The 22083-nt window shown below is 48.9% G+C and overlaps 2 protein-coding genes across 5 annotated transcripts in view; one reads left to right on the top strand and one right to left on the bottom strand.

Moving 5' to 3' along the window:
- LOC8025554 (patronin) overlaps positions 1-22083 on the bottom strand; it is an 86588-nt gene that overhangs the window by 12788 nt on the left and 51717 nt on the right. For 2 of the 3 annotated variants that reach the window (XM_029976135.3, XM_029976137.2), the window contains exon 10: positions 7665-7747. In XM_029976135.3, coding sequence (XP_029831995.2) covers positions 7665-7747 — 83 coding nt within the window. The remainder of the gene's footprint in view (positions 1-7664; positions 7748-22083) is intronic. The other variant, XM_029976136.3, reaches the window with a different exon arrangement.
- LOC115314015 lies at positions 117-7690 on the top strand. 2 transcript variants are annotated; one of them, XM_040212760.2, is made up of 2 exons: positions 117-935; positions 7627-7690. In XM_040212760.2, the coding sequence occupies exons 1-2, from the start codon at positions 204-206 to the stop codon at positions 7630-7632; spliced, it is 738 nt and encodes a 245-aa protein (XP_040068694.1). In that variant the 5' UTR covers positions 117-203; the 3' UTR covers positions 7633-7690. The 2 variants fall into 2 exon arrangements, with proteins under 2 accessions (XP_040068694.1, XP_040068693.1); XM_040212759.2 differs by lacking the exon at positions 7627-7690 and adding an exon at positions 936-1496 and having other exon boundaries at positions 117-626.

Genomic DNA, 22083 nt, shown 5'->3' with positions numbered 1-22083 from the left:
TCTCAAGCTGCGCGTCATTATCGTCATTGTTGTTACTATTTGGCTTTGTTCACTCGTCACTGCAGTCGCGGACTTGCGCCGCTCATCTCCATCTCGTCTCGGTGAATCGTATTTTTGGACTAGGCTGGTTTGGACGTCATTGCCCATCTGTTCTTCCGTCACCGCGATGTGCCGCTAAGAAGCGCAGAAAATACTCGACCATAATGCTAGAAGAAAAGGCAGCGATTCTCAAGCTAATAGAAAGTTGCCCTAAGAGTGGGCGAGATAGCACTCCAGGCATGCGGCCACGACCTAACCACCTGTTGTTCGTCATCCAGGTCCTGTCATCTTGGGTTCTGCGGCCAGCTGATGACGGTGGATTTACAACGTTCCCCGCTTCGTACAACGGTTGGGATATTATCGACGAAACGGCTTGTTCGGACCACGTCGGGGCCTGCGGATTCCCGTTGGTTCTAACGGCCGCCGGGACATTTCATCTGGCAACGCCGTTCTATGTGCGTGTAGCCCCAGTGTCATCAACATCACCGGAACCTTCCTGCAACGCCCCTTTTGCCAACCTCGTCAGTGGGCGAGATAGCACTCCAGGCATGCGGCCACGACCTAACCACCTGTTGTTCGTCATCCAGGTCCTGTCATCTTGGGTTCTGCGGCCAGCTGATGACGGTGGATTTACAACGTTCCCCGCTTCGTACAACGGTTGGGATATTATCGACGAAACGGCTTGTTCGGACCACGTCGGGGCCTGCGGATTCCCGTTGGTTCTAACGGCCGCCGGGACATTTCATCTGGCAACGCCGTTCTATGTGCGTGTAGCCCCAGTGTCATCAACATCACCGGAACCTTCCTGCAACGCCCCTTTTGCCAACCTCGTCAGTGGGCGAGATAGCACTCCAGGCATGCGGCCACGACCTAACCACCTGTTGTTCGTCATCCAGGTTGGTAAAGACCGTTTTTATTTTGATGTGAAAAGCAATAACGTCTGCCTGGTAGTGCTGCCTCGCCTGAGGGCCTTCTTGAAGTGTGTTGCCGACTGTTTTGATTCGCTCTGTCTTATTGTTCTTTTGCTGAGCGGTGACGTTGAGCTTAACCCGGGTCCGTTTTCTGAAACTCAGCTTGCGGCAATTCTCGATGGCCAGAGGGCCCTTAATGCCAGCATATCGTCGATTGGAGACAGATTGGACGAACATATTCGCCAAACAAATCAGCGGTTATCTTCAATTGAAACGAAAGTCGAGGGATTTTCGCAACTTGTCCCCAACCTCGAAAGATGTGAGAACTTAGTCAAGGACCTCGGATGCAGGGCTCACTCCTTGGGTTCCAGGATTAGCTACCTAGAAAACGCGGGCAAGCGAAACAATATTGTCGTTTACGGGGTGGCCGAGAGTGAGGCTGAAACGCCCGCATTGCTAAACGAAAAGGTGATTTTAGAAATTTTTTAAAAGAAACTTGATATTAGGCCGTCGGTTATAGAAAAAATTCACTGGCTTGGGAGATACTCGGCGGAAAGAGCACGACCGGTGTTAGTGCGTTTCTCGTCCCTCGATGAAAAAAATGCTATCATGAGAAAAGCATACAAGTTAAAGGGTACGTTCGTGTCTTTGTCTGACGATTACTCATTGGAAGTTAGAGAAAAGCGACGTCATCTTTGGGCGTACGCTAAAGCTAAAAGGGAGGACGTAACGAACAAAGTAAAACTAACGCATTATAAGCTTGTAATCAACGGAAAAGTGTTTACTTGGGATACCGAGACCGAGCAGGTTGTACCCGTTAAACGTGCCTGACGCCCCTCTGATAAAAAAAAAAAAAATAGTATCACGGAGGGATGTTGTTTTGATGGTCGTGAATTGCAGAAGTGTAAAAAACAAAATAGAGGAATTGTCCGGTTTGATCAAATCTGTACAGGCTGATGTTATCCTTGGGACGGAGTCATGGTTGGATGACTCTGTTCCTGATCATGAAGTCTTTCCCAGCAATTTCAATGTTTACAGAAGAGATAGGTCGCTGCACGGAGGAGGAGTTTTTTTGCTTATTAGTACCTCCTTACAAAGTTACCAACTAGATATAGCTGGAAATACAGTTGAGTCAGTGTGGTGTCGGGTCAGACTGCCCGATGGTTTTAATTTTATTGTAGGCGTATTCTACAGACCCCCAAGTTCTGACCCCACTGTTTTATGCCAACTTAGCGATCTGGTTTCTAGTGTTTCTAATGACTGTGTGCTACTTGGTGGGGATTTTAACCTTCCAGATATGATATGGAGTGACGAAATGTGTACCTGTGGATCACTCAGTCGTTTAAACCTTGATTTAAAATGCATGGTGGACACTTTGGGCTTCACACAGCATGTTCTCACACCTACGCGTGGCTCGAACATACTCGATTTATTATTTTGTAACTATCCTGGCATTGTTAAACGAGTTGACGTCATTCCTAGTATTAGCGATCATGACGCTATTGTGGCCACGCTTAGTTTTCAATCTCCCCGTAAAAAATTGAATGCAAATCGAAACGTATTTCTGTACGCAAGGGGTGATTATGAGGGTATCAGTTCTGAACTTCGCGAGAGCTTCCTTTCTTTCGAATGTATTGCCGAAGAAATGAGTGTTGAGGACGTGTGGATGCTTTTTAAACAGAGAGTTATTAGCCTCACAGAGAAATACATTCCGAGTATTGAGGTACGTAAGCTAAAGAAAAGAGAAAAACCATGGATCAATGGTGGTCTATTAAGAATTATTAAAAAACGCAAGCGTGCGTACGCAAGATATAAAAAGAAAAGTTCGGCCTCAAACCTCCAGATATTAAAGGAATTGACTACGACGTACAAAGAGACCGCAAAAAAATCTAAACAGGATTATCTTCAACGTCTTGAAGACACGATGAAAACTAACAATAAGCAGCTCTGGAAGTTTATGAAGCTCTGTGGTAATGATCAGATGGGAATACCTGATATAATGGTACATGGCGAACTACTCACTGACGCAGGGCAGAAAGCTTGCGTTTTTAACAATTATTTTAAATCAGTCTTTCTGCCTCCAGAAGATACAACACTAGAAATGTGTTCAAGCAATTACGATGTGATGCCACCTGTAGTAATAAGTATGGAAGGTGTATTTAATCTTTTGGAACATATCGATGAAACCAAAGCGATGGGCCCTGATAACATTTCCCCTCGGGTTCTAAAGAGTTGTGCAGACGCAATAGCGCCTTACCTTTTCATAATATTTAACAAGTCATTACTTAATGGAGCTTTGCCAGGGGACTGGAAATTAGCTAATGTTACTCCTATACATAAGAAAGGTCCCAAAAATGATGTCACGAATTACAGGCCGATCTCCTTAACGTCGGTTTGCTGCAAGTTGTTTGAGCACATTTTATATTCCCAGATAATGCAACATCTCACGTTTCAGAACTTTTTTATTGATTATCAACATGGATTTAGAAAGGGTTATTCTTGTACTACACAACTCACTGAATTGTATCATGATCTTGTTACTACCGTTGATAGGGGTGAGCAAATTGATTGTGTGTTTCTCGATTTTAGAAAAGCGTTTGATACAGTATCGCATTCCCTCTTAATCCAAAAATTGGCACTTTTGAATCTAGATACTTCGGTACATAATTGGATACAGGCATATTTGTGTTCACGTCGGCAATGCACGGTTCTAGATGGTGAAACATCAGATTTTGTTGAAGTTACCTCTGGCGTGCCACAGGGGTCGGTACTTGGACCTTTGCTGTTCTTAATATTTATAAATGATATTCACGTTGGCGTGACCTCTCAGCTAAGATTGTTTGCTGACGATTGTGTTGTATATAGATGTATAAAAAACGATGAGGATTCCACACAACTGCAGGCTGATTTGGATCAAATTGAACTCTGGTGCAGTCTATCAAAATTGCAGTTAAACGTCAGCAAATGTGTACATGTTACCTCCACCCGCAAAAAAAAAAACAACTTCACACTCAGTATTATTTAAATAATGAACCACTAAAAAGCGACGGTAAAGTAAAGTACCTGGGGGTGACCTTATTAGCAGACTGCAAGTGGAATGCGCAAATTGACGATGTCGTCATGAGGGCGGGACGGGCACTCGGTTTTATCCAGCGTAATCTAAAAAGGTCTACACAAAAAATAAAAGAACTTGCATACCTTACCTACGTTCGACCTCTTACAGATTATGCTTGCACTGTGTGGGATCCTGCTCAGCAAAATCACATAGACGCTTTAGAGAGGATCCAAAATCGTGCGACACGCTTCGTCCTGGGGCTGTACGACCGCTTTTCGAGCGTCACGGACATGAAGAGTACATTAGGCTGGGATTTGCTGACATTCAGGCGGAAAAATTTGCGCTTAAAATTTCTATATAGCATTTATAATAAACACACTGGTATTAACGGTTTTCATTACCTTCTACCCCCTTACTATATTTCCCAACGTAAAGATCATATCCACAAAATACGCGAATATTCCACCAGGACGGAACTGTGCAAAAATTCTTTCTTTGTTAGGACCATTAGGGATTGGAACAATTTAAGTGTTGAAACTGTTTGTGCCGCAAATGCAGAAATGTTTTTTTCTATGTTGTTCGCCCCCCGCAAAAATGCCTCAACGGCGCTGCAGGAGCTACCTGAATAAAGAAAAAAAGAAACGCAAAGTTTTTTAATCTGCCGATTTTTCAGACTTTTCTTCAGTCCCTGCAAAGTCCAAAAAATCGGTCGGCGACTGTATATTGCCGGGGTGGCCGGGCCAAGCCGGCCTAAGAGCCGCAAAGGAAGCCACGGAACTTTTAAGAGCCGCCGAAAGGGGCTGCCTGGTTATCCCCCCTGCTTCGGCAGGAGATGGGTGGGGCGGCGGCTCTTTGGCGTCACTCTCGCAGCTGTCGTCCTCCTGACCCTCAAGACGCTGAACCGATGCGATGATTTCGTCGTCAGTCAATTGACCGCACACAAGCACTCCATCATCTATCGCAACGTAATCATCGAAACTAACGTTTTCGGGTAGAGCGGACATTAGAGCACTGCACTCTTCGTCAAAGTTTTCATCTTCAATTGTGGTTGCCGATGTTGTAGCCGATGCAGTTGCCGATGTAGTAGCCGATGCAGTCGTCGAACTCGCGGTATTTCCATCACACGAGAAACCACAGTGACGAAAGCAGTTCGCGATGACCTGGCTTGGCATGTCCGTCCAAGCTTTAACAAGCATATGAATCGCCGCCAACAGAGTGACTTCATAGCGCTTACCCTGGTCCAGACAAAGCAATATTCTTGCCATGAGATGCTTGCCGTACAAGCCCTTCAGGTGTTTGATTATTCCTTGATCCATTGGTTGCAAGAGTGAGGTGGTTGCGGGTGGAAGGAAAATCAGGCGGATCATAGACAGCTCCGGCATTTTTGTGGGCGCACTGCAGTTGTCCGCTACTAACACGACCTTGCGCCCCTTGGACGCGAACTGGCGGTTCAATTTTTGAAGCCAATCTTGAAAGATCTCACGTGTCATCCACGCTTTTTTGTTGAAACGGTAGTCCGTTGGAAGTCGCGGGATGTTCCGAAAGCATCGTGGCGTCTTGGATTTCCCGAACACCAAAAGAGGCAGACGTTCTGTGCCTGTCATGTTGGCTGCCACGAGCACGGTCACCCGCTCTTTACTGCGTTTTCCCCAGTGCAAGGATCCCCTTTGAACGTTATCGTTTTGTCGGGGAGAGCTTTGAAAAACAACGCCGTTCCGTCGCAATTGAATATGTCCTCGGGCGCATACTCCGCAAGAATATGTGCGAGCTCCGACGTCTTCCAGTTTTCACACAAATCTTCATCCACATCGGCTCTTTCACCACACACATGCTTAACAATAAGAGAGTGCCTCTCCCTGAATCTTGCGAGCCATCCCTCGGAAGCACGGAATACCTCGATGCCCAAACGTTCGCTGAACTGTTGAGCCTTTGCGCGAATCATGTCTCCAGTCATCGGAAGGTTGTGCGTTCTTACTTCTGTCACCCATTTGTAAACGGCTTCTTCGAGTTTTGGATGGGCTGCACTGCGAAGGCGTTTTCTTGAATTCACAAATTGCTCTTCTTCAAAAGCTTTCACGATTGCTGCTTCATTCCTAATGTAGGTAGCAAGCGTGCTTTTCTTGAGGTCATACTTTTCGGCAATTTCTTTTCTGGACAATTTTCCCTCCCTAACTTCGTTGAGTATGTGAACTTTTGTTTTTAAATCATTCGAAGAGTACTTTCCTTGCTTTTCTTTCGACGTTTTCCGGTATGAGCGTTAAACGCCGCGCACTCCAAATAACAGAAACCAGAAACCGCGTGACAGCACGGTCACTCTTCATCGCTGGCTCATTTTTCTCCAGTCTCCTTCTCCATCCTCCCGACGTTCTTTTTCACTTCATCGCTCACTCATTTCCCTCTCGTTGCTCCCGTCTCCTTCCGCGCGCCTCCTCACGTGATCGGGCCGGTGCGCTCTGACTGGGTCTTATCTCGACTAATCAAATCGGCCCTTTCTCCGGCGCGAGGCGCCGGCGAAAGGGCGCCTCTCTGCGCGGGCGCTCTTTCGCGGAGCGCGCCCCGGCTCGAGGCGCCGGGGGCGTCTGTGGAGTGTCGCAATCAGGCGCCGGCTCGCTGCAACGGCTGTTTGCCAATATGGGTATTTTAACCTTTAAACTTATAGTGTTAGCTTAAGAAAAATATTTCCCGGTTACGAAGATGCCGGCTCCCGGGACGAATTATCGGGTTGGGGATATTTACCAGATCGAAATACCGGGGTTTTCTGCCTATTGAAGCCTGTACATTTCTGGCGGTGCTAAACGGAAGGATCGAATTAACGCGATGATCGAAATAACGGGAGTCGAATTAACGAGCTTCGACTGTACTCCAAAGGAATGCATTGTTTTTCGAGAAACAGAAATGAAGCCGAGCTGCTCTCTCCCAGTGATGTCAGAGAAAACTAAAATTCATTCTTCATTCTGTTTCAGGTTTCACTCACCTATTCTCGTTTCTTGATCCGATGAGGAACTGATTTTCAGTGGGTGAGGCTACTCCAAAACCAAATCTGTTCTAACTTCTTTTTGCTATCGTAGCTCAATTTCTTTCACCGTTTTATCTTTTCTCAAAACATCCGGCTCGCCTGTGCGGGGGATAACTTCGATACTATTAATCCAATTCCAGCTCCGTTTGCGGCAATATATCCCTAAATAACAAATACCGTGGGTGAAACTATTCGATGATGAATATCTTAGCTGTAGCTTTTCTGAAATTAAGAGCTAAAACGTACGGCGAAACAGGCGGGACGGACGGAAGGAGAGAATCAACTGCCGAGCAAGAATCGGCGTTTCCTTGTCTCCTTTGTTCCGCCCCGTCCGTTTCGCCGTACGTTTCAAATAATCGTGCCTCAGCAACAGGCCCGAGGTTCCATTAACAGCTAAGCTGGACAAAACCTTTCCGTACAAAAATCTTCTTTTAATAGAAATAAAAAAAAAAAAGTAAGCCAATAGCTACTCCCCCTGGAGGTATGTGTCGGGGCATCACGCGCAGAGTTTCATCACGATACCCGAGGAGCTTGCACGAGGCAGCCAACGTGCAAACTCTTCTCATTCGGAAACTGCGATCAGAAAGGCTTCCAACTTTGTGCAGCCGTGAAGGAACCCCTTGGAAGCCAGAAGGGGTCGTACCGGGTCCGGGTTGACCAGGTCGGCCCCAATGACGAAGCCCAGGGCGGCCGCTCCGGTCTTGGGCTCCAGGCTCCCCTCCGCACCTGCGACGTAACACCAGCTCTGCAAACTACGGCTCTGCTCCGGGGAGCTGCACGAAGCAACGGGTCTCAGCACTGGGAGAAAAGCTCTGGCGCAGCAGCTTGACCAAACCGTCCCAAACCCAAAGATATTTTTCGCGCATCGAGTCCGAAAGTGCGGCACAAAAAAGGGGCAAACGCAAAGAAGTGCTCCGCATAAATTAAGATGCGCGCTTAATCTGCTAGGCTCGCTCCAGCTCTCCCTCGCTCTGACCTTTGAGGATCCGGTTCAGCCAGAATTTCGAGGTACGACCCAGCCGCGTTTCTCAATCTCGGCCAAAAGCCCCTCCCAACTATTCGAGGCTGCTACCTCGTGATGAAGAAGGAGTGTCCACGATAGCGGGACGGCCAAAGGAAAGCCATTACCACACCCAACGAGTCGTAAGAAAACTATCTTTCACATTTTAATCGCGACAAATATTATCCATCGAGTCTTCCGCCAAGATATCGAATACTTAACCGCCACGTGCAAAGTTCCAGATGTGGCCAGAGGTGGGTCGGTAAAGAGACGCACCGTTAGCATCCCCTCACAAAAAAAAGGAGCACCACCAGAACCTGCCAGGCCTTTCCCCCCTTCTTCGAGCAGACTAGAGGAATTCCGTGGACCATGGCACCCATATTCTCGCAACTTTCGAGTCCCAGCGCCGCAGACTCGCGAGTCGCGCCAAATTCTGGCCCTAGAGGCACTAGCGTAAGCTCAGTGTCTGCAAGATGTCTCCATCTTCCACCAACGTGCCAATACTTTTTTCAGCCATATGCCGAGACTGCAGCCAAACCTACAAGCGCAAGTTAGCCCACACTCGTCGCTTCGGGACGTACCTTACTAGTGCGAGCGCTCGTTCCGCGAAAGAATGTTTCTAAACCCCGACCTCACGTTCTCGCGCTTGGAACCCCGACTGCAGTCTCGGTTAAAGGGGCGTTAAAGGGGCTAGGACACAAAAATGAAAGGGAAACGCTAGTTTTAAATGGAACTCTCATAGACGTAGTATGTACACCACGTTTCACGACTTTCAGAGCTCCAGTGATTGCAATATTCAATTTACGAATTTTTATCATTTTCATTTGGAAACCAGGCAACACTGCCCAAGTTAGTCGCACCATGGTGCCCATAAACCTCGTGACCACGAACGCTCTCTCCTTCCAGGCACCCCCGTGGTCGCCCAAGCTCGCCTCGCTGTGGTACAATCAAAACCGCTCAAGCGACTCGGCAACCCTGACGCTGTTCTCGCCCCCGGCCCTTTGACCTTTCACCCAGACAGCGGCGACGACGGTGACGAGTTCAACCTCAACTCGCCGGTCGCCAGTGGGTCGCAGTCAAAATAAACAGGTTCCAACATCTCTCGACAACAATTTCCCTCATCGCTGCTGCAGACTTTGTCGAGCTTGCTTCCTCTACAAAAGCAGAACTAAAGGTGCCCCCCTCACTCAATGACTCTTACCACCCTTTTTATGTTGACAGCTGTTTGTGGGCATTCAGAGCGTCTTCAAGTTCGAACGGCCGCCTGGTCGTTTAAACTGTTTGTCTGCTCTTTCTAACGTTTCTGCTTGTCATCTGTTCTTTTAGACGACACCGGCCCGTAGACCAAATGTTGGCCTCATACTTGCGATAAGAAGTAAGTGCAGGTCTCGAAAGACTTTAAGTGTCAAGATTGGTAAGCAAACTCGATGTAAACAGTAGATACAAGAAGATGTTGATCATTGTTACCAGTGGCCATCACTGACTTGTTATGCCTGATTCACTCGGTCCGATTCTGCTAGCGATTTTCAGTATCGACGTCGACCATCTCAGCTTCGGTTCACGCTTTTGCAGCACAAGTGACGTCGCGACCGAAAATTTAGAGCGAAATCTCATCATGCGAATCAGGCTGTAGCGTACATTCTGCGGCGTCCACGCGGTACGGATCGCCGCATGTCACATTATTCACGCGAAGTTTTGCGGTGTAATGAGCCTCGGGAATTTCACTGAGGCCGCTCAAGTAGTCAGACATTGCCACGAAGACGTAGAATCGACAATTCTAACGCAAAAAATGGCAGGGGGACTCACACTGATGCCAACAACATTGCATTTCAAAGGTCTGTTTATGGGCGACGGCGAGCTTCTTGCCCACACTCCGTCGCGCATACGGGGTGCCGGTGGCGTCCGCTAGGGGCGCTCCAGTTTGTTTGTAAACACGAGTTGGTATATACAGTCTTTCTCGCGCGAGTCCAAACGTGGTGGCGCCAATATGCACACCCAACCACACCCAGTTCTGAACTAGACGGCTGGTTCTCTAGGATTTGCCAAATCAAATACTATCTTCTGGAATTGGCCGCTTACAGCTCCATCAGAACCTAATTCACTCTTACGATGAAAGAATGAGGAGTAAAATATGAACAAATATAAGTGAACCAGAGGTATGCCGGGGCTATGCAATAGACAGCACTACCGAGTTTGTTGCCTAACAAAAAAAGAGAAGAGCTCTACCAAGTGAGCTATCGAACAGACAAATTTTAGCGAATTCAAAGCAGTATGTAGATCATTAAAGGGGCACTGACACATCAAAATCACTTTTTTTTTATTATACGAAATGATCGAAAATGATGCCGGGACATTACCCTCAAAACTCGAAACTTGGGATTTCAGTATTTGTGAATCAAAAAAACTATTTCCAAATGCCGAATTTGAACTTCCCACGCGATCCACACCAGTGGAGTGACGTCAAATTTGGCGGTCTCCCGAGTCGACTTTCTTTCGGACCTCCGCTCCACGCTGCGAGACAAAGCACCGTTGCCACCGCGACCCGAAGCGAGGAGGAGGTGAGGAGCGGGAGAGAAGGGCACCCGCCCGGGAGAAAAACGGCTTCTTCCCCAACTGGCCCATCAGCCTCTGCTCGAGTGCCGCCAAGTTTTCCGAGGGAGGATACAAATCCAGGAAGCGACATCACACTGGACTCTGATTTTGGGTATTTCAAAAAGAGGGGCCGCAGTGCATTTGCAATTGCCTTTAAAAACATGTTTTACGATTGCCGTTATTAAATGTTATAGAAATGTCGGCTACAAAGCTTCTAAATTTCATGATTTTTGACGTCACTGATCAAAAAAACCAAGGAGGTGAGCAGCGGGGGAGAAAAATGGCAAAAATAAAAAGGCGAAAGCAAATATATATATTTTTTTTTGCGCTGTGTTTTTTTTTGTGCGTCTATGCACAAAAATTAGCATCGTTTTAGACAATAAAAAAAAAATATGACCTTTGGGGTGTCAGTGGCCCTTTAAGGGCTTCTGGCCGGCGTCATTTTCGGCATTCGTGCCCCCACAGCGCTCGAATTCCTCGCTTCCTGAAGCGACGAACATGCACGTGCCAAACTGGGGATTTGTAAACGCCGCAAAGGTGCATATATTCCATTTCTTTCCACCTTCGGCGATGCTCGGAGTTATGTATTACCCAAAGCCTTCGTTCGGGCGGCTAACTCAAACATACAGAAAAGGGGAAAACTGGCTTAGCTCGTGTCGACTTCTGCCGACGTTCCCAGACGCACACATGCAACATCCTTTCATGGGACGCACGAGCGCCGAAACTGGTCACCGCCCGTCGCTAGGTGCACTCCAGGTGTACCGCGTGGCATTATCTGTATCGACTAGAAGCCACATAAAGACGCCAACATCGGTTGCTACGACTCCCGTTTTTGTTGCTCGTGCGTCCCCCGCTTTACGGAACGGTCCCGGTAACGTAGCGGAGGTCTCCGCTGCAGCGGGGAATGGCACTGCCGGCAAATCTTCTGGCAGCACCAGCTCGCTTAATTGAATATGCGACGATATTCAATTGGAATGTTTTTGACTTTACAGGAGCTTACTGGCACTAGTGGGACTCAAGGATACTCGCACGCAACGCCACTGATCAAGAAACTCCTTTATTGCGCTGTAATTTCGAGGACAAAACCGAGTGTCTTCAATCAATCTCTCCTTCGCAAAACCTGATGACGTAGCTGGGCGGTAGCAGTACCGCCCAGTGACGATATTTGAATGCGGCTCATAGATTGGGCCCCAGCGTGGCGTGGACACTCGATTTGAGCTCGTGATAATCGATAGCTCGAGAAGCATTCGGGGAGTGGCCCCTGTCCAATCGCTGCACTGACGACAACAGCCGAACCATAAGAATGTCTGGAACTTAGCGCGTGTCCTGTACCTTGCCAACCCCAGCGCATGGCTATGATCAACATTGGCGGCATATAATCGGCTCCAGATCACGCGGCCGCTTGTTCTGGCTGCAAGTTGAGGGGGCGAATGCTGCTCGTTTTTCTTTATTTTTTTCTGCGACTCTGATTGCGTGTGTTGAAAAACAAACGGGTATTTCACAGGTCATTAACGTCAGGGATCCGTTCTTAGCGGTATTTGCGCAAAATACAAAAATCTTTGCATTGCTCCCTTAAAGGCAATGCTGGCAGGGTGACGGACGGGCGACTGGGCGTTGGGCCAGCGCCGCCTACTGCTGGCAGTGGCCAACGGGAACGGCGGGACCGAGATCCCCGGGCGCCGCAGGGCTGTAACTCGCGCCAGGGTCTGGTGGCGCATTTGCAGAGTTGGTCCATGTGCACGGCGACCAAGATGCTACAGAAACAGGGCGATGCTCCGTTGCAACGACGACTGCAATGCTGCCAGCTGTGGTATCCACAACACGGAGTGCCATTTCTGCGAGTCGAGGGGCACGTCGTCCCAGCCGGCCGTCCCAAGAAAGCGAGAACCGCCCAGAAAAGTCAAGTGCCGACAAATGGGGACGTGCCAGGGAGTACGGACTTTGCCAGGTCGCGAGCGGCACCTCCGAGAAGGTGCTTCGACCGTGCATGCGAGGACCTACGCTCGGTAACCTGCGCACCTTGTGGGAGAGGTGACCGTGCGGGTCATGTGTGGCGACGGAGAAGCTCAGCCAGGCTGCCTAGCCAATTATTATTTTGCAATTCCCCGACTTTTCCAGGTTTTCCCGGACAATTTCGGGAGAAATTTTCCGACCACTGCAGAGGCGGTTAAATATACAAGACCATTACAACACAAGGCAGTAAGCATTGAGCACTGTGAGCATCATTTTGCAAGGGCTTAATCCAACTCGCATATTCCGAAATATTCGGGTCTGTCTAGTCCGGATTAAGCGAGCACTTTCTCGCCGCCGACATTGTCAGTGAAGAGACCTCTTCTGGAAACACGATGAAAACACGACGCTCAACCACACACGTCAATAACCGAATGGCAGCATGGCCGCCAGATGCACACTTTTGGATACTTTTGGCTTAAGGCTTGGATTAGATTGGAGTCTGCGGATTTTCCATTTGTTACTAAATCTAGTAGCTCCAACTGGATCTAGCCTAGTGTTGCACCCTCCATCCGATCCAAGGCTTGGGCTGGATTTTCGGCTGTTTCCTCTGCGTCGGGTGGTAAACACTCTACACCGGGTGAGCAGAGCCTGCGCTCCGCTCTGAGCAGAATTTATTGCCTATTTTTCTGTCCCCAAGTCTTGGCTCAGGGCACTCGATGGCATTTCCGGCTCATTTTCCCTGACTGGGTTCACTTTCTGACAATATCCCTGAAAACTCCACGATTTTTCCCGGTAATCAAAATTTCCCCGACAAGTCCCGGTTTTCCCGGTTGTCAGCTCCCGCTACTCGTCACGAAGGAGGCCAAAATCAACGTTCCGGCACGGGACTGGTTCCAAACGTCACGCCTCTCCTTGGACGGGCTTCACCGGCTTCCTGGAGCCCCCCCTGAGCCGGAACTGTGACGGTAAGAGCCTTCCGGCTGTTGCTCGGCGGCACGCGTTGGGGACGAGTCCCCTCGAGGACTTCTCGCAAGTGTCTGAGCCGGAGAAGGGCGAGGGTCCCCCGGTGCAAATTCCAGCGGAGGATTGAGCCGCACCCAAATGCCACGAGGCATGTCAAGCACCGTTCGCGCTTCTGCCCAAAGTGGACGAAGCCGTCGAGAAGTTGGTGGAACAAGGTATCTATGTTCTGGTGAAGCACTCTTCTCGTTTGGCGACGCCCATCGTCCCGATTCTGAAGAAGAAAAAATCTAGGCGCTTCCGGTACGGGCACCGCGCTTCGGCCCCGTCGAACCCTTCGAGATGTACCGGCTGCCCTACGACGACAAAGTTACGCTTCAGCTTTTCCGCCGCGTGCTCCGGTCGTCGCCAAGTCGCCACAAAGCTGTTGTTGCCCCCACAGGTGCGGTTGCATGCCCCGAAGGTTGAAATTCTTCTTCCCCATCGCCACCTGCTATATACGGGCAGCTGCCTCGGCTGTACAGAAAAGGCATGTTACGCAAGATGCACAAGGTTTGCAGCAAGTTCCCCGAATGGCGAACAGTTCGGCATGGCTCGTCTTCACTTCTGCCGACTCGCCCATGTTGCCAGACACAACAGTTGGAAGTCTCGTAAACTTCCGATGCAAGAGGACGGCAAAAGGCAAGGAGCGCGTGCAGGGGGCTGCACTCCACGGAGACTCCTCGATGTTCTCACCTCGACTACGGGAGCTGTTGGTTGTGGCACGAGAAGACGAAGCCTGCGCTTCGCTTTGGCAAACCAGGTGTACGGTTCTAAGCTACGGGATTTCTAGAGCGAAACAACGGGAAAATACCGCGACAAACCTGATGCGACGCAAACTCTGGACCGCTCTCGGCCAAATGGCTCGCAAATTCTTACCTGTGCAAGTACCTTCTCGGTACAGAATGGCAAAACATCTGCTTCGAAGCCCAGCCTGCAAGGCGCGATCGATGCCTTCAGGCGTGCATTGGCTGAGAATGCACGCGTGAAGAGCAAGAGATGCCCAGGCGTCATCGAAACTAGGAAGTTCACGCTGGAGGTGGGACAACTGAAACTGCTCCCCGTCGTCCTCACTCCGTCTGCGACTAGACTACGACTCGTCCGCACTGGTGACGTCAGTCCCGTCATCACTGCTACGTTCTCGAAGCACGTCATTGGCGTCGTTTAACGAAATCTCACACTTTGCAAAGGGCAGCATCAACCGCATGTTCCGCGCTTGCTCGGCGATCGCGTTGCGCAGCACGGGCTGGGACCGATTGCACACTTTTGCGGCAAAACGTTGCGAGCCTGACCTCCAACTGCGGAAGGCATCTCCACCTTTCCAGACTTTGGCCCGTGGAAGCCCCTTCGTTTGCCGTCACAGTTCAAGATCCCGCGCCAATGCAGACTCCGCCAGAGCATCAGCCGCTCCGACGGGTCGAACTTGCGTCCAACAGAACAGTTGTTGGTTGCTTCTGGGTTAAGAAGGGCTACAAACGAGCACCAAAAACCTAGACTGCCCGGATCATGCGTGTCAATACAAAAAAACATGGCGCTCCAGCACAATCTCGACACTCGATCAAACGACGTGCGACTGTGAATCGTGCAAAACCAGCGAAAAGAAGCCGCGGGGAGTGAGCCGTGAGGCTGTCGCAGCAGCCTCCGGAGTGGCTCTTACGAGAAGTGCTGCCACCCCTGGGAGTCGGGCACGCCGTGCACTCTTCACCGCCGTACATTCGGGTTGATTTGCGAATCACCATCAATAATACTCGTTCGCTCAAATAAAAAAGAAAAGAATTTGTAAAATGAGCGCACCGAATAGTGCAATACTAGAGGTACAGCCAGCTGAACTTGTAACAAGCCGAGGTGTTCCCGATATCGCAATTGTTTCGTTTTTTGTCGGAGGTGGAACGCTTCCGATTATAACTTCAGATTTTCCAAAACTGAGGAAAGGCTTCCTGTACATCCGGTGGACAAGGAGCCCAGCATGGCCTTGCCCAGTGAGAATCGCACCCTAGCCAGCTGTCACGCCAACACCTCCCCGCTCATCCTGTCTTTTGTTTCTGGTGCGCTGATTCAACCTTCATTCCGAGTTCTACGTTGGGCTATCCTTTTCCGTCTGTGACAAGCAACCGCACAGCGCCTCTGAAGGCATGTACTTGCGGCAGTCCTTTTTTGCAAACTATGTCGGTTGAGAAGATATTCCTCTAAGCACCTTGGTAAACGTGAAACAACTCCCATTCATAGAAGAGCTCAACGAGCTATATGAAACTCCTCACAGCAAACGTTGGCAGCCACCAACGTTACTAGAACACTCGGTTGGGAAACTCGTCGTCGAAACTCGGGCCGCTGGCGTCCACCGAGACCGAGCTAAATACGACAACAGCGCCACTCTTTATCATTAGCCTGTACATGTGGTCACATTGAGCTTTTTGAAAGCCTGTTTTTGCGCAAAAACAAACGGAAAAGACTCTTTTTGTATGAAATTTATTGGAGTTTAGTACAAAACGAAGGGCGCGTGATGTTTTTATAATCTTTAGTTTGCAAGGTTTTGAGGAACAATTAATATTGTTTTTATACAACCACGCCTCAGCGGTGCTTTCAGGTAGCGCGTCCCGACCTAGGTGCATTTTAACTTCGGTAGTAATCCGCGGCGCTTCCGCCGGGGAGACGGGGGTGGCACCCCCGTAACCTCTTCCACTGTATCCGTTTCGGCGTCAAAATGGCCAATTAAAGCCAAAAAAGAAGTAAAAACTTAAAAGTAAACATTAGACAGAAGTCTGTCTGGTTGGGGAAATGATTATTAAAATACGACGACCAACCAATCCCTAAATCAGGGGCCCAGCGTTTCGAAGCCGGCTTCTTCTTCAGGGGCGACTATGGTGGAAAGGAGCCGCCATCTTCTTTTCCCTCCAGGACGGAGGCGAATGTGCACGATCCCATCTTCTTCCTCTTTGACCGTTCTTTGAAGACAACTGGTGGAGTCCGTTCACACACACAGATGGCAGTGCGCCAAGAGACCTAGTAATGTTTGTTGGCGTGGTCTGAATGTGCCAAGATTCAAGGAAGAGCCTCTGGCGAGGATTAGTTTCAATGTCCAGGATGCGTGTGTTTAGAAAGTCAATGCGGTGGTCATTTTTTTCACAGTGTTCAGCAACCGCGCTGCGCTCTTGATCGAAGTTGCGCACATCAGCCTTGTGTTGACGAATCCGTTCATGATAGTTCTTTGTTCCCCCATGTACGAGGACGGGCGCTCCGCACAAGGAATCTCGTACACCACACCTTGCGCTTTCTCTTTAGGGGGCCGATCTTTTGGTCGTGGCATAAAGCGTCCGAGGGTTGAAATTGGCTTGTGGGCCATCCGAATGCCCTCCTTTGCTAGCACCCGTGCCAGCGCTTCACTTGTTCCCTCGATGTATGGGACGCCGATGCGCATAATTGGCCGGCGTTTCAACCTGCGACTGGCGGTGTTGTCGGCTTCGGTTTTGACGACTGGCAATGCGCTGTATGAAGCTGCCCGTATATCCGTTCTTCTTGAGGTCGCAAATGATGGTTTCTTCTTTTTGTCGGTCAGAATCAGTTGAGCAAAGGTTCTTTGCCCTTGATAGGAGTGTGTCTACCACCGATACTTTATGGCTCGTTGGGTGGTTGGAGTCAAATTGTAAGTACCTTCCGGTGTGCGTTGGTTTGCGGTACGCTGAGAACTGGAGATGGTCTTTCTGCCTTTGTACAAGCACATCGACAAACGGTAAGGAGTTGTTTTTTTCCCGTTCCACGGTGAATTCGATGCTCGATCGAATTGAGGTGTGTCAAAAAGTTGTCTACTTGAGACAACTCTTCCTTGAATCTTGGCACATTCAGACCACGCCAACAAACATTACTAGGTCTCTTGGCGCACTGCCATCTGTGTGTGTGAACGGACTCCACCAGTTGTCTTCAAAGAACGATCAAAGAGGAAGAAGATGGGATCGTGCACGTTCGCCTCCGTCCTAGAGGAAAAAGAAGATGGCGGCTCCTTTCCTCCATAGTCGCCCCTGAAGAAGAAGTCGGCTCCGAAACGTTGGGCCCCTGATTTAGGGATTGGTTGGTCGTCGTATCTTAATCAAATAGAAGTAACGTGCAGTTCGTCGTGTGGCCGCTGCGGGAGAAATGGCAGCGTTGTGTTCGCCATAAGCTCGGTGCTCGAGGACGGATCGGGGCCACTTTTTCGGAGCAGTCTCTATGGCTGTTTCCTAACCGAGTGGTTTAGCAACGTTGGCAGCCACGTTTGTTATCGATGGAAAGCAGAAAAGGTGATCGCGTGATATTCTTCGAAAGAGTTACTGCCTCTGCTCCATGTCACTAGCTGCGTGCACTGCGGGCCAAGGCAACGCCAGGCAAAGAGAGAAAGGGCAAGCGCTAGGAATGTCAGAAAGGAGAGCAGGTTTTTCTCCTCCCGCCCAGCCTTCCTCGTGCTTGCCCTTCCTCCCCTCGCCTGGCGCTGCCTTTGCCTCTACTGCACGCTACTAGTGACATAGGATAGATTGCTGGTTTTTCAACCATAAAAATATGTTGAATAACCAAAATATCTCGAACCAAACAAGTACCCACGGCAGAAAGAAACAATTTTGTGACAAACAATCCACACGTCACCCATTTGCCCAACCAATGCGAGCCGAGAAATGTAGCGTAGCTCCATTGCAACTCCAGAAGCGAGAGAAAGCCAGGGAGCAGATGGAACGCTCGAGAGAGGAGGAGGTTTCCCCTCTCTTTTCCTCCCCTTTCCCTCGCCCTACCTTCTGGAGTTGCAATGGACCACCTTTCGCTCTGGGCGTCTAGTAGCAGAAATATTGCAATAAGTTTTTAACGCGATGGCATTAAGGAGTGTGTGCCGCAGAAAATCGATGGCGCGGCAGAGAGGCCGGTGTCGGTGGCGTGCTGCCAAAATCCCGATTGGTCGACGGGGTCACGACGTCACGGCCACATGACCGCGCGCGGGAATTTTGAACAGCCCGCAACGCTCGCGTGAAACGTGACGTCACACGTGGAATGAAAGCGATTAAAAACGTGCCACGTAATGCGAATTAAAGGTCACCGCGTGTCTCGAATGATTTCACCCTATACAGTCGCCGACTGTTTTTTCGGACTCCGATAATTCGGACTTGTTCCATATTTTGCACCTAAAGGCGGAATCGTGACTTACCCCGTAGAAATAGTGCATATCCACGACCAGTGTTTCGAACAGCTTGAAGTTAGAAAGTTTGATTATCTGGACAAAATCGTCGCGAGCCATCAGCGTAAGACACCATTGAGAAGCGGCCATTTTGAATTCTATGTTGGCTGCAAATGGATTAGCAGCGCTACTCGAGTACTCCCGAGTTCTACCGCTAGGTGACGCTCTCCTAGCCCTTTGTTTTCCAGTTAGCTGCACGTCATCATCATCATCATTTTGCTTTGTTTTTCCGTTTCTTCACGTCGCTAGTTGCCATTTTGCGCTCGTAAATTTGCGCTTCTTATTTCGTTCGGACAGCGCTGGCTTGGACGTCATGCCCCGATCTGTTGTTCTACCGCCGCGATGTGTCGTTAAGCGGCGCAGAAAGTACTCGACCTCAACGCTAGAAAAGAAGGCTGTGATCCTCAAGTGAACAGAAAGTTGCCAAACGCAAACGGAGGCGTAACCTGAAACAAGGCTCTATTTACGGCTTCTTTAAAGGGACCATGAAGGCAATTTAATTTTTTTTTTAAAAAGAAGGTGTTTTCGGAAGCATTGGGGTCCTGGCATGCCATACAATTTTTTGTAGAACGTTGTGACTCTTATTTCTGTACCTGGAAATAAATTTGCGAAACCGAAACAAACATTCAGATTTCTTCCCTTTTTTGCCTCTGGAAAGAGAAGTGACGTCAGGGAGCACTGTCGACATCGGTAGGATTTACTGCGCACTCAGTGTGGTTCCCGTGGTTCGCTCTAGTGCACGGCGGTCTGTGAAGAAAACCTGGAAGAAATGGACGACAATGCCGCGCTTTCCTCAGACGCGGGAACTTCATGTTTTTACCCAGACTCCGGCTGACGTGAAGGTGCTGCTCAAAGTCTCCTGGTCGAAAATGCAATGAACAAATCCTGACACCGCTGTCCACAGCTCTACGCAAGACGACGGCGTGCAACCAAATGCTGCGCATTGCTGCATCGGTCGGCAGTTTATGCAAACTAACGTCGCCCGATCGACCACCGCACGTCTTTAGCCGACCTTTCGCGCACCCTACTACTGCACATAAACGCGGCATGATTGGTGAGACACCAGTTCGCAAAGAGAACACGAGACGACGCACAGAACCAAAACCAAGAGTCCGCCGCCCCCGGCGCTCGTACCTCTTTTTTTTTTGTCCATGGTTGCTCGATGCTTCTTACGCGCCCAAGGTAGCAGTGCGGGATGCGTTCAACCAGTGACAAACGGAGGGTTACGCCTTCAAAATAATGCTTTTATACACGGTATGAAACCTATTAATTCCCAACTACAACTTCAAAAGATTATCCAACGTTCAAATAAACTTTTTTCATCACAACTCACCACCGAAATCGAAACCAAGAGCGCGTCTGTCGTTTGAACCAATCGCCAGACGAGGAGCCCGTTGTCGTCACGCTTCGACGGCGCACTTTAGTTCCCCTTTCTGCCGCCACCTCGGTGGGGTCTCGGGCATCGTTCCCGGCGCTGTTATTACCGCGCCTGTTTGCTCGATTGGTGCGGCACCCAAACTTCTGTTCGGGCTAGAACTTGGTCAACAGTGTCTGATACGTGCCTGACATCCATTTCAATCGTCGAATAAAACTTCGAAACTGCCTTCATGGTCCCTTTAAGTCCACTTGGAAGTGATAAAGGCAAGTTTCTCAATCCGCTGATTTTTTGGACTGCTCAATTATTCAAACGTTTTTTTGGTCCCTGCGAAGTCCGACAAACGGGTCGGCGACTGTAAAGTAGTTTACTTGATACAATAGTAAGGGTGCAGGCGAGCTGGTGGATGTTAACCATGTTGAATATACCTGAGACTGGGGTAGAAAAGAACATAAAAGTCGAAGAAACAGAACGGGACAGGACGACGTCTCAAACTCAGCTACCAGGTTTATTCAGTCCTCCTCCTTATATAGTCCACAAACAGCCCACCACCAACACAAAGGGGCAACTCTAACCAGTTCAACCGCCAAACCCTCCAGACAGTCACTACCAACACAAAGGAGAGTGAGAGAGGCATTGGAGTTGAATCTCGTAAAGTTCCAAGCAGGTTCAGGTATATCGGTAGAGAGTTTCCTAACGATCCTTGAGGTTTACCTGAAGTCGACGGTAATCGAGTACGAAGGAAGGAAGTATGTTCAAAAAGACGGAGTTGTATAGGTTTGTCGGTCGCACCGATTTTGGCGGAAGTGTACTTAAACTCCTTGGATCGAGTAGTGCATAACAGACTAAAGGAGAAGCCCCCTGGTATGGCGTTAGTAAGAAGATATGTAGACGACATCATAATTTGCACGGTAACAAATGATCTCACGGGCAGTCTGGAACGTGAGATAAGGTCAGCGGCTCCGGAATTGAAGTTTACTACGGAAAAACCAGAAAGAGGGGTCCTAGAGTTCCTGGACTTACGTATACATGTAAATCAAGGGGTATGTTGGGAATACGGAAAAGAAAGTTCTAAACCGGTGTTGCCAAGGATTAGCTGTCATTCCAAGACCGTAAAAGCTGGGGTTGTAAAGTCGTTGGTCAGAAACGCGCTGGACAGATCGTGTGTTCATTTCATCACGGATTCGGTTAAAAGACAATGCAAAAGGTTGATCAATGTAGGGTATAAAGACAGTTTTATCAAACGGCAGTTAGAAATAGTTATTAAAGGAAGGAGAGAAAAGGAACAGGGTAAAAGGACTGGATTCGCCGTGATCCCCTATTTTCATGAAATTTTGCACAACTTGAAGGCTTGTGCGAAAAAGTTTGGAGTAGACACGGTCTTCAGCTCAGATTTTAAACTTAGTAGATTGACGCCATTTCAGACAGGTGCGAACAATTGCAGAAAGAACCATCGCGAAAAATCGGTAGATTGCGAGAATGGTGTGGTGTATGAGATACCACTGGAATGCGGGTTTAAGTATGTAGGACAAACATCACGATGCATCAACGACAGATTAAGTGAACACAAAAGAAACGTGAAGAACAATGCACCAAACTCAGAAATCGCAAAACATGTCAACGAATGTAACAACTGCACTGCTATTTGGTCGGAGACAGAAATCGTTCACAAGGAGAGGAATGATACAATAAGGCTAGTAAGGGAGACGGTGCGAATAAAGTCTTTAGGTAATTGCATAAGCCAGGCGTCGCTACAGTTAGGTGAAAATTCCAAAAGTTTTTTAAAAATATAGTTATATTTATGTGTATATATATATGTATATATATAAACGAATATGTGCAGATGAATGAACCGTACTTAATCCAATGAATTAAAGAATCCAAGTTTTCAGGAACCCGCCGAAAGCCAAAAAATGGCGGAGCCAGGATTTGAACCCTGGGCCTCCCAATGT

Source organism: Ixodes scapularis, unplaced genomic scaffold (assembly GCF_016920785.2).
Source record: "Ixodes scapularis isolate PalLabHiFi unplaced genomic scaffold, ASM1692078v2 PGA_scaffold2__306_contigs__length_199485367, whole genome shotgun sequence".
NCBI classification, from domain to species: domain Eukaryota; kingdom Metazoa; phylum Arthropoda; class Arachnida; order Ixodida; family Ixodidae; genus Ixodes; species Ixodes scapularis.
The sequence above is the reverse complement of the archived record's forward strand: the minus strand, read 5'-3'. Positions and strand labels throughout refer to the sequence as shown.